We start from the raw sequence: 14,573 nt of genomic DNA on the forward strand, positions 1-14,573 counted from the left end.
GCTAGCATGTATATTGTTTATACCAGAGATAGGGAAGGGAGAGACTGTGGAAGCAGGCGCGTGTGTGTATGCGCGTGTGTGAGTCAAAATAATTGAGAGAGCGAATGTGAAAAATGGAAAAATGAAAGAATGAGAGAGAGAGAGAGAGAGAGAGAGAGGGAGGGAGAGAGAGAGAGAGAAAGAGAGAGAGAGAGAGAGAGAGAGAGAAAGAGAGAGAGGGAGGGAGAGAGAGAGAGAGAAAGAGAGAGAGAGAGAGAGAGAGAGAGAAAGAGAAAGATTATTTAAATTTTTAATAAAAAAAACATTCCATTCTCATGTTAAATTCAACAATAACATCGTTTTGCAGAGAGACCCAATTTGGTGGAAGGCAAGAAGGTGGAAAAGCTGCAGGAAATATATTTAAAGACGTTGAAGGCGTACGTGGATAATCATCGTCACGAATACTCATCCGGTACAATCTTCGCTAAACTCTTGTCGGTTCTGACCGAGCTTCGAACTCTCGGCAATCAAAACAGTCAGATGTGCTTGAATCTGAAATTCAAGAATAAGAAGCTGCCAGTTTTCCTCGCCGAAATCTGGGATGTGATACCCTAGTTTCCCAGTCGCCGATCAACGGCGCCTGCGCCGGTCGGCTGAACAAAACTCTTTTGACGTCGCAGTAGCAAGCAACAGCGTAAGCAAAACGGCGTCGTGTAGACGCATGGACGTGGAAAACGGCCTGCGCAATTCTTGTACTAGTGCACCACTATGCCACTGCCTCACCATCGCAAGTCAACATATATTGTATCAGGCGCTGTTCTAGATTCATTATGATCATTTGTTCTTTCTCGATAATCGGCCACGTTTAGATAATTGTGGACTGATCGATCTTTATAACGTTCATAAAGATAAGCTTAAACAAAAGCCGGACCTACACCACTCGCGTGTGACTCGAGATCGAAAGAAGGTTGTTGTTTACTAATTCAGATATGTTGGTATGAAAATTAAAATATTTTCGAGGTATAAAAACGATAGATAAATGCAAGGCGTTAATAAGATACAAACGATCGCATCTATGTGATGAAAGAGAACTGTGAAACGGATTTTGAAGTTCGGAAGCAATTCTGATTAAAATAATTGTTTATATATATGTAGTCAGAATTATAGAGTTTTATAAAATTTACTATTTTTACTTATGAACTTATATAAATCCAATCGACATTCATGAGAAATTTTTGACTTTTGCTGGCAAATGATGTCTTGGAGTTCAAACGCACATGACTTGTATTACCGAAAAGCGGATTGCGTAAACACATTTTGCGTAGCCTCTTATAGTTTTGTCGATTATCACTGTTCTAATTAAATATTTAGTTGAAACTCTAGTACTGGACAAATGTTTTTGTATACTGAATTATTGAAATTTTCTTATGTCGTTCTTAATAATGTTACGTTTATTAAGTAATAAAAGTGTTTAATAACATTTTTATCTCGAATTTGGCCTACATTATCTCTAACTTTTGAAATATTATAAGCTATCACACAAATCCTGTTTTTGTTATAAAATCTACTTTCTGCAAAAAAAACATATATATTCATATATGTTATGTATGCAGAGTCAACAAAAACTATCATTTGAAGCGAAGTAAAATGTCCAAAACGTTGATATAAAAGTGACACGGAAACCATACGCAGATATACATACGTATTTTATTTTTTATGTATATAAGAAAATATATTTTTTCCGCTCTCCTGCAAATGTAACCGATCTGAAGAATAAACATATATTTTCTTATATATAAAAAATAAAACGCATATCATATATTTCTTTTTTTTTTTCAATATATTCTGCAGTGATAACATGCAGCGTGTAGAGAAACTAATTCCACGTTATATATTAAATTATAAGTATAGAAAAACAGTTTAAATATATAAGTGACTAGACCGGGACTTGAATCTTTTTCAGATGGTTACTCTCTTTATAAGAGCCATTGAGCTATCCAGATCTTATGCGTTAAATACCCCTTTTTGATTTTTAATTGTAAACTATAGACAAGAGTTTTACAGCATAAGGCTTGGATAACTTAGTAGAGAGAGAGAGAGGGAGAGAAAGAGAGAGAGAGAGAGAGAGAGCAATCATACATATGTATATATTTCAATTTAAATTGAGACAAATTTATTTGTGTTCCATGTGAGCTGACCAGATCTCTTTCGTTCACAACTGCCGTGAATCGCCTCGCGTGAATGATCTTATTGCGCACGAGTTGCGTGGGACCGGCTTAGGAGTAAGGAAGGGCGAGAAGAGTTCCCCGTGTATTGGAAACGTCCGGAAACGAGAGCGGGGAAAGGAAGCGGGAACAAGAGCGAAAGATTTATATATCATTGTGAAAGAAAGGCAGTGGTGCGGCCCAGGCTGTGATTTATAGAATGCAGAGGTGTATGAACGAAGGTATATGAAGAAAGCTACCTGCAATTTACATTTTACCGCTATATCCCCTACCTGGATAAATCCTTACACATAATCGATATGTAAATGTAATTGTATTATAAGGTATCGATATTTCGGATGGGTCATTTGTTGAGAAAACGAGTAGCGGCAAGTGCAGTTAATCTGACGAAGAGGGAGGGTGAACCGGAGGAAGAAGATGTAGCAATAGGATTAAGAATAGGCGACTCACGAATAACTATGAGGACGAGTAATTTTAAGTAAACGGTGATGTTGCTCGCGAGAAGAAACAGTTCGAGGATCTTACAGTTTTAAATCATCAGTAATATAGCATTCTCCCAAGTTTTGGCCGTAAGTAAACAAAGCGAAGGCGAAACGAAACCCAGTACAGTGGAGACGCTGTTGAGCAGCGTCCCGTAAAAAAAAAAAAAAAAAATATAAAGCGCAAAGTTCAACAAAAGAAACCCTATGATACAAGCATACCAATACCATAGAGAGTCTATATCACACGCATTACATATACATAATATATCTTGCTAGCATGTATATTGTTTATACCAGAGATAGGGAAGGGAGAGACTGTGGAAGCAGGCGCGTGTGTGTATGCGCGTGTGTGAGTCAAAATAATTGAGAGAGCGAATGTGAAAAATGGAAAAATGAAAGAATGAGAGAGAGAGAGAGAGAGAGAGAGAGACTGGAGCGAAAGTTAGATAGTTAGAATTGAAAGATTGGTAGGGATCTATACCGCAGCAGGATAGCGCGTCTTGGTGGCACTGTGTATTAATATGTTTCCCTTATTAATACAGATCGTGAATACGTTCAGGGCGTTCCCGCAAGGAAAGGAGATGGGCTGATGAAATAAACTTTTTACGAAATGTACATATTTTTCAAGAGAATACGCTGTGGAAAGCTGAGTGTATGTATCAATCTTTGCTTACATGTCACAAGGCAAGAAGTTGTTTTGTACATAATAATTTTTTTATGAATATATAGTGTTTGCGTGTGACACGAGAGACAAAGTAGAAAAAGTTCGTTATATGCTTGTATCTTTTGTTGTTTATATATACACATATATCTATACATACATACATATAAATATATATATATCTTCGTCAATGTGTCATGGGACGTCCTGAAAAGAGATGCGCGCGGAAATATATTTACCTATTGGAGGAGTACTGTGTAAGATGTCTTTTTTTGGAGTAATAACTGATATAAGACAACTCTAATTCACCTGTTCTTGAACAGAAATACGGGAATACATAATATTTTTTTTATTAAGGAAAAAAATATATTTTAAGTAATATAGAGTAAATCAACTTTGAATTCGTTTATCAAGTCGAAAATTGTATGGCGAATGATGATGTTGATGGAATTCGTGTGTGTACATGACAACCGTTACATGTATATACGTCGTTATGTGATGTTATTATCTGCGGACTATTGCTTGAGAAGACATTTGATGTGCAACGTTTATAATTAAAAATTAGAGGAATATACATCGGCGCGAGACGTGAAAAATTTTTTGTAAAATCGTTCGAGCGTGTTGACATTAAATATTTGCCCACAATTTTCGATCAAGAATAAATCGAAATTTAAAGTCGGCTTCCTCTCATTCGTTACACGATCGAAGATTAAACTTTATATGATAGTTAAGGAAAGAAATCGAATGATACGCTTGAGACGAATCGATCATCTTTCGTTCCAAACTGATGGAAGTACCGAAAGTAATCGAGCGAGATGGCGTGTGGCGATCAATTATTTAGGAAAGCAGTAGTGCGTAGAATGAAAGTGAGAAAACTCGTTGAATTGTTTTGAATTTCGAGCAATTGCGCTTTTTTAGAAGTGATATATATATATAGTGGCAGTAAAATCAGATGTATATACTAATGTCAAAAACAAAATTCACTGAATCGAATCATCGGAAAAATTCTTAAACAGGATTACACTTGCTAAGTCGAATCTTATTTTTTGTTCAATAGGTAAATCAAAATTTTCGGAGTTTCAAATCTATTTATTTATAACTTGTTTTTACCAAAATTCACTTAGAACGCGTCACATTACATTTAACATTGTTTATCAAGTAAAAAAGCATCGTAAATGTATTTTTATATTATGATTTACTTGATACGTTATACATACGCTCTCGCTCGATGTTTGAAGCAATTCCTATAAGAAAGCAATGCTGAATTGCAATGAATGCTAGTTTATGGTAGTAGGTCGTAGATGAGTGAGCTAGGCTAGGTGACCGAGTTCTAGTGCAAAGCCTTGTGCCTTCAGCAGCGGACATCGGCTCACCAACAAACAGAAACAAAAAATAATGAAAAATACATTGAAATTTAACCGTCCGTTTCAAATCTTTCAATGAAAGAGAAAACAAACTCGCTAATAAAAACAAAACAAAAAAAAAACAAATCGTGAGCAAAGTCACGCGAGTTTACCGTGTTGCTAGAGATAGAGAGAAAATAGAGAGTGAGAAAGTGAGAGAGAAAGGAACAGAGTGAAAGAAAAAAGGGAAACGATAGTAGAAAACATGTAAGAAAAATAGAGAGACTGCGAAAGTGGATTATTAAGTATGGCTATATAATATAACTACATAGTTGATAAAACATTTTAAAAAATAATAATTACGAAACGAGGATTGATGCAGATTTAAGTAAGAATTTATGGAAAAAAAAATCCTTATAGAGTTCCCAGAAATCGTAACGCTATTGCGGGAAGACATTTAGTCTCTAATTGTTAAAACTAAAGGATAAAGACGATGATATACGCGAAGAATTCTTGGATTCCTGGATTTTTGAATTTTTAGTCTCCGGATTCTTAGTGCTCTCCGTATTCCTACATTTGTAAATACTTAGGTCGGTATTCGTAGTTCGATCTTAAAACAAAAACGTAAAATCCAATTATAAATATCGACCTCAGATCCTTGGATTCATACTGCGCGTTTTGAGTCCCTTCTATTTTTTTTTTTTTGTCAATCTGAAAAATGATTGCGAAAGAAAAACTTTCTCAATACACTTTAACCAATCTAAAGAATAGATATATATTTCTTTATATGTAAAAATTAAAATATATATTTCTCTTTTCAATATGCTCTGCAATAATAACATGTAGCGAGCAGAAGTTCCGCGTATATATACATATTAAATCTTAGACATAGGAAAAACGATTTGTGGAGTGACTGGACCGAGAATCGAACCTGAAGTTTTTGTTTTCCATCTTCGTTGAATTAGCCTTTGCGTTAAATCGTTTTCGATTATTAGACTAAAAGTAGACGCAAAAACAGAAAAAGAAAAAACTACATTATGTGAATAATTGTTAACAATAATTGCTAACAAATTATTATTATTTCTTGCTAACATTCTGTATCTAACGAGACGTAGAATCCGAGAATCGAGGAATATGATGTGTATTTCAAAGACTTCAAAATTATCTAAGAAAAAAGACTTAAGATTTGATAAGTCCAAGAGCTCGAAAAACTAAGAATCCCGAAAGTTAATAAAATGATTTTTTAGTATTTACAATGACGTCAGTTTGAGAATTAACAGTCCAAGCATCTAGGAATTCAAGTTGTGGCATAATTTTACATAATAACACACACATGTGTCTCAGCTGATTTCGCCGCTTTACACTTTATTTTTCCTCGAACTTAATAAATGCTTGTAATGTTACATGCCGCTTAGTTGCAAAAGTAGATTGTTGAAGTCGAGTGACACGAAACGCATTTGACAAAAAAAAAAAAAAGCGAAACGCATACGAGAACGAAGATGAAGCGAATGCATAAGAAATACGACAAAAATGAACACGCAATTCTACGATCACTGCCAAGGACGTTTTACCGTCTACGTCATTCTCGTCTTGTTGAGATGTTGTCGTTTTTTTCAAGATTTAAGAAACCGTGCGAGACGAAAAAACAAAGCGAATAAGATAAGGAGAAAAAAAACAATTAAACGCCTGCCTGGGCAATTGTTCATATTACTGCCAAGTGTAGAATCGAGTTTCTGTGTTTTTTTAAAAATTATAAAATACACACATCCATATACAAGTATTTGAATATGTATATATGTTTTTACATATATATATGTATTCAATATATGGATGTAAATATTCATACTTGAACACACGAGGAGAGAGAGAGAGGGAGAGAAAGGATGAGAGAGAGAGAGAGAAAGAAAGAAAGAAAGAAAGAAAGAAAGAAAGAAAGAAAGAGAGAGAGAGAGAGAGAGAGCACATGTGTTCACGTTTGTCGTCAGTTAAGTACACTGTTAAACACTTATGCGCGTCGTGTCCCGATGTCTATCCGTTATGTCTGTCACGAAATATTGTAAATTGCGATCGAAGGTCTTAAGATAATATATTGAGATACTTGAAATAAAACAAATGGATACGAGATGTAGCTTATATTCGTTTGCAAATTCTATTACGAAAGTCTTGTAGTATGTTTCAAGAAGAGGTTTGTTTTAAAACGAAAAAGAGATGAGAGATACATGACGAGAGACACGTGCAAGAAGATGTGACTCGGTATATGTCGTACCAACTCCTTCGATTTGCGATCAGGACTCCAAAAATATAAATGTTTAGACTTAAAGGACGTGTAGTAACCTGGAGAAATTCTGAGTGATCTGAAAAAGAAAGAAAGAAAAAGAGAGAGAAAGAAAAAAGAGAGAGAAAGAGAGAGACTTCGTTCAGCTTCTTTCGCACCAAAACTTTGCACTTGGCAAATGTCTGTATCGCAAATTGTATTGGTCAACTTCCAAGAGTTGCCACCGCGAAAGAAACGGTTCGCGTGATTCGATGTCGGCAATGCAAACGTCATTTGTTGCGCTTGCACAAGACTCTTTACCGCTGTTATTCTTAACTACGACAGCTCCTGCTACTAATTACTACGACTAATACCTAGACTCTATCTCATGAAAAAAAAAAAAAAAAAAAAAACAAGAATAACGAGTATCACCGCATACTGTTAATTAATTAATACTACCGCGCTACTACTATTACTATTACTATCTCACTATTACTGCTATTACTACTACTAGACTTTCACGTACATTCACGTTTATACTCACGTATACACAGGGGGGAGAGACACTAAGTGATACAAGCGCACGCACATACACGACGAAAGAGAAAAAAAGAGATAGAGACACGGAGAACGCACAGATCCCTAGTATCGTTGACTAATTTCACCGATCCTCGACATCGTAAAAACCCTACTTGATACTAGATCTTTATCCGGTACATACCGGCGCATATCCGTGATGCTGGAAATCTTGGGTATCGTGCACACATACACACATAACATCGTAAAAATTCCTGCTGCGGAAAATCCGTGAAAGAGAGAGATGTCACAAATTATATGACCATCTCTCGGCGCATCTTTTCATCGGAATGATCCGAAAGTGCGTTTTGTTTAACACAAACGGCGCTCTCACATAAAGAGAAGAATTCGGACGTACAAACAAAAAAGCGAAAAAATTCTTGATGGGCTTTCGCACTTATATTTGCGTTAGGTGCAATTCGAGTTTAGTCTGTTTAGTGAAAATTAAAAGCGAGGAAAAAAAGAAAGAAAAAATTTATTATATATATTTCGGGATTGAAATAAAAAAAAATTGTATGAATTTATGATCGACTAATTATTAAATTGGTGCTTTTGGAATGTATTAGACTGACTTAATTGTTGTACGTTTTAAGAAAAAAAAATAACGACGTTTTACCATGTAATCGGCAGATATATTATTTCTATTTGGAGCGTTTTATACAAACATATATGTATACATGTATACACGAAGATGATATTTACACGATACACATACACACACACACACACGACACGTACACACACGTACATACACGTGCGCGCATGCACGCATGTATAGACTGATTGTGAAATGATACGTTACACGGAGTAAGAAAAAAAGACGCAATGTGCGACGAGAAAGAGTTTGGAATTATGTTTGATTGAGTAAGATTGTGAGCAATTACAAGTAATATGTACATACGTATTTCCGATCGGAGAAGGAACACGAATATATAATACGAAGGACGGATGAAATGTAAAACCTATCTGGAAATTTATAGGATCTTTTGTGGATCCAAGGAATCTAGGAATACCAGGGATCCCAGGATTTGAGAGATTCCGATTGTGAGTGTTTTCTTGTTTGAAAGCCGAGTGAGCTTGAAGAACTTAGAAATTCACGGATCCAAGTATAAATCTTCGCGCGTATAATTTATATATATAAATTTATATAAATTATATAATGTATATTTTGAAACGTTTCGCGCGGGAAGAGAATTTTTGAGGATCTTGAAGCTCGCGAAGAGAATGAAAAATTTTTCTAAACATCTATGAGACTTTACCGATTTGTTTTTCTCTCGTTAGAGTATTTTCTTCTTAAATCCGAGGATCCAGGTATTCGCACATTCTCCATTTGTAGACACGCAACGATGCATGTGTACACACACATTAATCATATTGTATTTTAACGATTACTAATTAATAATCTACAATAATCTTAACAATCATTAACTAAAAGCGATTTAGTTGATGAATATCATTAACTAAACTTAAGCATGTAACAGTTGAACACGCACGATCTGACTGACATAAGAGAGAAGTAGCAATGTGGAATGTATGACTGTGTGAATGAAAGAAAAAGCAATGGAGAGAAAGAGAGAGAGCGAGCGAGCGATAGTAAGAAACACAAAAATTATAATTAAGTAGCGACAGTAAACGACAAAAAATAAAATTGGGCGAAAGCTATGACATATTTGCCATTAAAGTCAGTGTGTATTTTTTTTCAGAAAATAAAATAAAATAACACATACTGCGCTCTTCATGACATAGTTTTGGAGTGAAATACAATTAAATTGAATTAACAACGGCTCTGCATCAAGCTTTGATAACATGACTCCTCCTTATACGTTTTATGTGCTACCTGTAAGATTCTTCTGTGTAAAAACGCGTTAAAGTTTTCTTTTATTTTTATTCCCTCCAATGGCTAAGGCAGAATTACTTCTGACGCGCGTTTATATTTATTTTCTCTTTGTACATCTTCTTTTCTAAAATCTTTATTATACTTATATAACGCGAAAGGTATTGTAACACAAGTTATATATATTTTTCAAGATTTTTGATTATCTTTAATACAGCAAATAAAAGTATTAAGTTATTAAAACCACATATACCCACATATATATTTGATTTATAAGACACATTCTCGTAATAATGAGTTTAACTGACTCATTGTAGTCATAGTAACACGTCCGACAACACTGAAACTTCACCTGCTCGTCGGTCAGTATTAGTCGCAGTCGGTTGAGATATGGAAGTACTTTTTAACTCCTCAGCGTTTTGTTTTTATTTACACTTATTGTTAAAAATTTAAGTTTGAAACAATCGTGGTTTTATATGCATAAATTGTTACATATGAATATATTATCGTGTATTATCGTGCGTAAATAAAACCTGTCGAAGTAAGTAATATAATCTCAGTCATCTTCGAACTTGTCGACATTTGTTGAACATTATGTTACTAAAAAAGTGATAAAAATATAACAAAGTACTTAACTTTGTTTTGTTTTTGAAAAACAATTTTCTAGAATATATCTTAAAAAATAAAAGTCACACACACACACACACACGTATATTAGTCTTACAACTTTACATATAACACTTGTATAATTATATATATTTCAAGTAGCAATAATGATTTTGTGGCATGGCCGAGTTACATATAATCGGGCAAGTGTCATCCGCGAAGAACTTTAAGCAACCGCGTTTGATGTGTAAATGGACCTTCCACGTTGGTAAAAAGATTTATATTTAACAGTGTGCACACACTTATATTGTATATTTGTAAATTTATCGTATAAATTTATTATTTATTTAAATTTATTATATTTATTTATAACACACATCAAATGCGTCATTGTAGGCAATGGTTGGAAAGTCATATCCGGAAACGAAGAGGGACAAACACAGGAGAGTTGCGATCTTTATACAAACAACCCGGTCTGGGATCATCCTGTAGACTTGCATTACTCGACTCAAACTCTACAAAATTCGCCGAAGTTATTATTACAAGTGTTTTGCAGAGACACATATGGGAGAATACTGTTCCTCTCGTATGGAGTGCATAGTATTCCGTTGTCGCCCGGTATGCATGTCTTAGAATGCCACACATGGAAGCCTATTGGTATACACACATGTGACCTATGAAATTTTCGAATATCGAACATTTGTTTGACCGCTTGCTTAACAAAAACAAACTCTTATTTGCTCTACAGGCAATTGGAAAGATAGATTGCATGACAAATTCTTAGGGAAAGGCTTGCAACTGACGTCACCGAGTGTTTTAGTCAACACGGTGGACAGATTTGAGATACTCACACAAAGTATGGGAACCGTGATCGTTTGCTTGCACATCGTGGCGAGGAACTTCGACAAATTTGGGTGCCAATTGTGAACGAACACATTTGTGAAAGAGATAAAGCTTGGATATAAAAAGTGAAGAGTTCTCGAGAGAAACAATATAGAAATCACATCGAAAGCCATCAAATATCAATCCGAAACACAATAAAAATTACGCGCAAAAAGAATAAAACTTCTGAAGCAAACTCGTTTTCTTCTAAAAAAAAAAACAAAAAAAATACTATATTAACATTTTGCGACGATGCTTTTCCCGTTGCTGCTACTTCTTACATGTACCAACGTGGTGCATGTGATAAAATTTGAAGATATATTAATCTGTACGAATGACACAGATTGCAACGAAGCGACAGACTCGCCAACGTACACACAAGATTCTGAAATTGACGATTCAGCTTCGGATAATTCCTCAAATAACACAGAGGAAGATAATCCATTTGTTACTGCTCTTCCTACTGAGATGACATCTTTGAGAACAAACTTTGATGTAACAGAATCAGAAGTAGAATCAACTTTGACAACAACGTCCTCGCCAGTTGTTATTCCTCTAAATAAAACTCTCAAGTTCAAAAAAACAGAGTTATGCGAATGTGATTTGACTGTACGTGTTACACTTTTCAAATTCTATCATATATAAGATATTAAATCTTTGTTGTGGAATGACAAGATAGTTTTGCGCGATTTGAAAAACGTACAGAAATATTGATATCTTTTTTAGTAGTCGATATAACAAATTAAATATTTCATGTTATTTTGTGTGTATAACATCTAGTCGTTTAATTTTGTACAGAAATTTGGCTGTGATATCAATTGCTGTTGCGACAGAGATTGCAATCAATCTCACTTGTCCGCCTTTTCTCACTGTCAAGATTATCACATGGAGCTTTACGACAGTCGATATTGCTACAATCGAAATTTCGTACAACTAAACAACACGCCTTTCATTCTTGAGAAACTTGGAAATAACTTGTTTTGCGTCTTATATGATAATATTCCATCTAGATATAGCGCGAGTAACGATCTGGTAAGAAAATTTATAAAACTCAAAACCTGTTGATGACAAAAATATCGTATGTGGATGCATTTATCAGGACTTTTTTATTTAATTCGATGTAACAAGTAAAATATTTCTTATCTTTACTCTTGCATTGGTTTTGAAATCTGATGACAAGATTCCTCTTTTCATTTTTTCATTTTATGTTATTATGTATTAGTTTTTTACCACTTGTATTTGCATGTTTTTATGCACATGTATGTATATTTTAAATTTATTACATATATTTATATATATTTTTTTTTAGATTTTACGGAATGAGAAAGATCTGTGGAATGTGATAAAAACAAAAAAATATAAATGGAAAATAAAATCTGACGAAGTGTTGCCCAAATACAATTTAACGAAATATTATCAACACGGAGACATATTGTGGAAATTATATGATAAATCTATTGAAACAACAGGTAAAGTGTTAATGTAAATTTGAAAAAAAAACTGAAACAACATGACATATTTGACATAAATCTTAGGAATGAACAAGAAAAATAAGTGCTATTATTTTGCATAGTGCAAAATAAAATTTGAATAATCAATTTTTGTATTTAGAATTTCTACAATCCGGATTTAACGGAATATGTTCGCTGAAAAAGATCTTGCGATATCTAGAGAATTGGAAAGACACGTGCATACAAAGTGAATTAACAAATGTCAATCAATATTTGTTTTCCACGACGTTCAGTAATTTTACTATTATCAAATCTCTGCCGTCATTCAACAATACATTTGTCACAAAACAGGTGCGGTTTTTTATAATTTAGAAAATAAATCAAATATATTGTTATTCCAAGTTTCAACAAATTTTTCATTTTTAAGGCTTGTCGAAGCGATATTTGTTTGCCGATAAGGACTCATTACTGTTCAAAATCGTTCAGCGTGTGCAACAGAACCAGAATACCGGGTTTCTGCGTAAACTCAACTTGCACCAATATCGTCAAAGGTGTAAAATACGTAATTGTTCACAACGGCTCCGCCGGCGTCAACAGCATTGACGCTTATTTCGATATAGGCGACACTTCGCGTGCGTTTTATCAATATTACGAGGTCCGGTACGAGTGGATAGACACGAATAAGACAAAAGCTTTCGCACGTAGCGGAAATCCCGGTTACATCGCGGGCAAACCGATCATTGTCGGCGCGCCGCAAACTAACAAGAGCAAAGCCGAGATCTTCTTTAACAGAACTAATGGATTTCTCACATTGCCTCTGGCTCAGAAAAGTGGTGAGTGCGACCGAATCGGCAGGCACGTCGTCGCGTTCGGCGAGGACGTTCGGCTAAGATGTGTCGCTAAATTATTGACGAAAAATTTCACCGCGTCATCTTGCGCGGAACTGCAAAATCTGACTATGGATCTCATGACGAATGCGTTCACGTTAAATGCGAGTCTGCCGTACAACGTTTACGTGTCCAAGTTGGGTAATTTCACCAACAGGAAAACGGCCGAGTGGTCGCGCGTCGTGTTCGACAGAATACCACAGAGCGTTGTGACCGCGCACAAAATCGGAAGACGGATTCTGTGTTCCGGATTAATCACGAGCGTACATTTGAATATTCTTTATTCGACATTACCAAAGTCAAAAACTTTAACCAACTACAAAATACTAGGCTTTGGCGTTACGTTCGGCAAGGAGGAGGACATCAGTTGGCCAAAATGCACAATGAAAACTTGCACCGACGTTCTTCACGTCGATATTCTCTCGTACGTTAATTTTCACGACGTTTCAAAACCATCGAAATATTATTTTGTCGGCGGGTCTAATCTAGACCTTACATTACCTTATGATTTTTTTTATCCCTTTCTGAACGATTCAGAAAGGATAAAAAGTCCAAATGTATTGATTCTCTTTATTATACATGTGTGTGTGAGTGTGTTATATACACAATATAACATATAAATATCGAACATGGCACAGTTTAATATTAAAAAAAAATAAAAAATTATATATCTTTTATAAATATCCCTTTTTTATACTAGATATTTTCTTTCTTTGCATTAATTATGTAATGAACTTTAAGAATACATGTTTGAAGCTTTTAAAAATTATCAATTCGCGAAAACTTTTAGAAGAGACTCCAAAATTCTCATATAAAACAATAAAACAATAAAACAATATAAACATAATTTTTTATGAAATAAGCGAGTAAACTGAAAAACTAGTTCACGCGTTAAATATAGAAGGCTAGTTGCGATACAAACATAGATGCATATCTTCACATAGATATGCATTTTATATAATAAATAATAAACAGAACATACTTGATTTTACATTTCTTTTTGCATTGTAGCCATATTGCCAGTAGTAGTTGCCGCTTATAAAAATGTTTTATTTTCCAGTCACATATTGTACTTAGTTCGTTTTTACACTGTTCTCTTTTTACGTTTCTGTTTTTTTAAACACGCACTTATAACTGCAGCAACACGACATCTTGTTTTTTGCGAACAACTACGGTACGTAAAGTTCGCCGATTAGCATCGCCAGCGAGTGCGCGACGCTAATTACGTATCAATTACGCGATACTTCCGATATTTGTCGACACTAATAATCACTCGTATTCGCGCACGAAACGATAATAATTGCGACAAACGGAGAACTAATCGAACGTAGTTCGCTTCGCGTCGCGCGTCCGCCATTTTGTTTCCCGCGCGCGGAAGCGCGAACGACCGCGA

The 14,573-nt window shown here is 34.9% G+C and overlaps 3 protein-coding genes across 8 annotated transcripts in view; all 3 read left to right on the forward strand.

The window, feature by feature from the left end:
- LOC109855817 (ecdysone receptor) overlaps nt 1-7,357 on the forward strand; it is a 37,061-nt gene extending 29,704 nt beyond the window's left edge. For 2 of the 3 annotated variants that reach the window (XM_020430439.1, XM_020430441.1), the window contains one exon: nt 347-7,357. In XM_020430439.1, coding sequence (XP_020286028.1) covers nt 347-594 — 248 coding nt within the window. In that variant the 3' untranslated portion in view covers nt 595-7,357. The remainder of the gene's footprint in view (nt 1-346) is intronic. The other variant, XR_002250334.1, reaches the window with a different exon arrangement.
- Nucleotides 2,342-10,902, forward strand: LOC109855818 (B9 domain-containing protein 2-like). 4 transcript variants are annotated; one of them, XM_020430443.1, is made up of 4 exons: nt 7,445-9,895; nt 10,120-10,228; nt 10,357-10,617; nt 10,709-10,902. In XM_020430443.1, the coding sequence occupies exons 2-4, from the start codon at nt 10,141-10,143 to the stop codon at nt 10,885-10,887; spliced, it is 528 nt and encodes a 175-aa protein (XP_020286032.1). In that variant the 5' UTR covers nt 7,445-9,895; nt 10,120-10,140; the 3' UTR covers nt 10,888-10,902. The 4 variants fall into 4 exon arrangements, with proteins under 4 accessions (XP_020286034.1, XP_020286032.1, XP_020286031.1 ...); XM_020430442.1 differs by having other exon boundaries at nt 10,123-10,228; XM_020430445.1 differs by lacking the exons at nt 7,445-9,895; nt 10,120-10,228 and adding an exon at nt 2,342-2,425.
- A 160-nt stretch (nt 10,903-11,062) lies between these two features.
- LOC109855816 (tectonic-3) lies at nt 11,063-13,806 on the forward strand. Its single transcript, XM_020430438.1, has 5 exons — nt 11,063-11,451; nt 11,641-11,874; nt 12,152-12,311; nt 12,454-12,644; nt 12,721-13,806. The coding sequence occupies exons 1-5, from the start codon at nt 11,095-11,097 to the stop codon at nt 13,798-13,800; spliced, it is 2,022 nt and encodes a 673-aa protein (XP_020286027.1). The 5' UTR covers nt 11,063-11,094; the 3' UTR covers nt 13,801-13,806.
- The last annotated feature ends 767 nt before the right edge of the window (nt 13,807-14,573 follow it).

Source organism: Pseudomyrmex gracilis, unplaced genomic scaffold (genome assembly GCF_002006095.1).
Source record: "Pseudomyrmex gracilis isolate BER0280 unplaced genomic scaffold, ASM200609v1 scaffold_99, whole genome shotgun sequence".
NCBI classification, from domain to species: Eukaryota; Metazoa; Arthropoda; class Insecta; order Hymenoptera; family Formicidae; genus Pseudomyrmex; species Pseudomyrmex gracilis.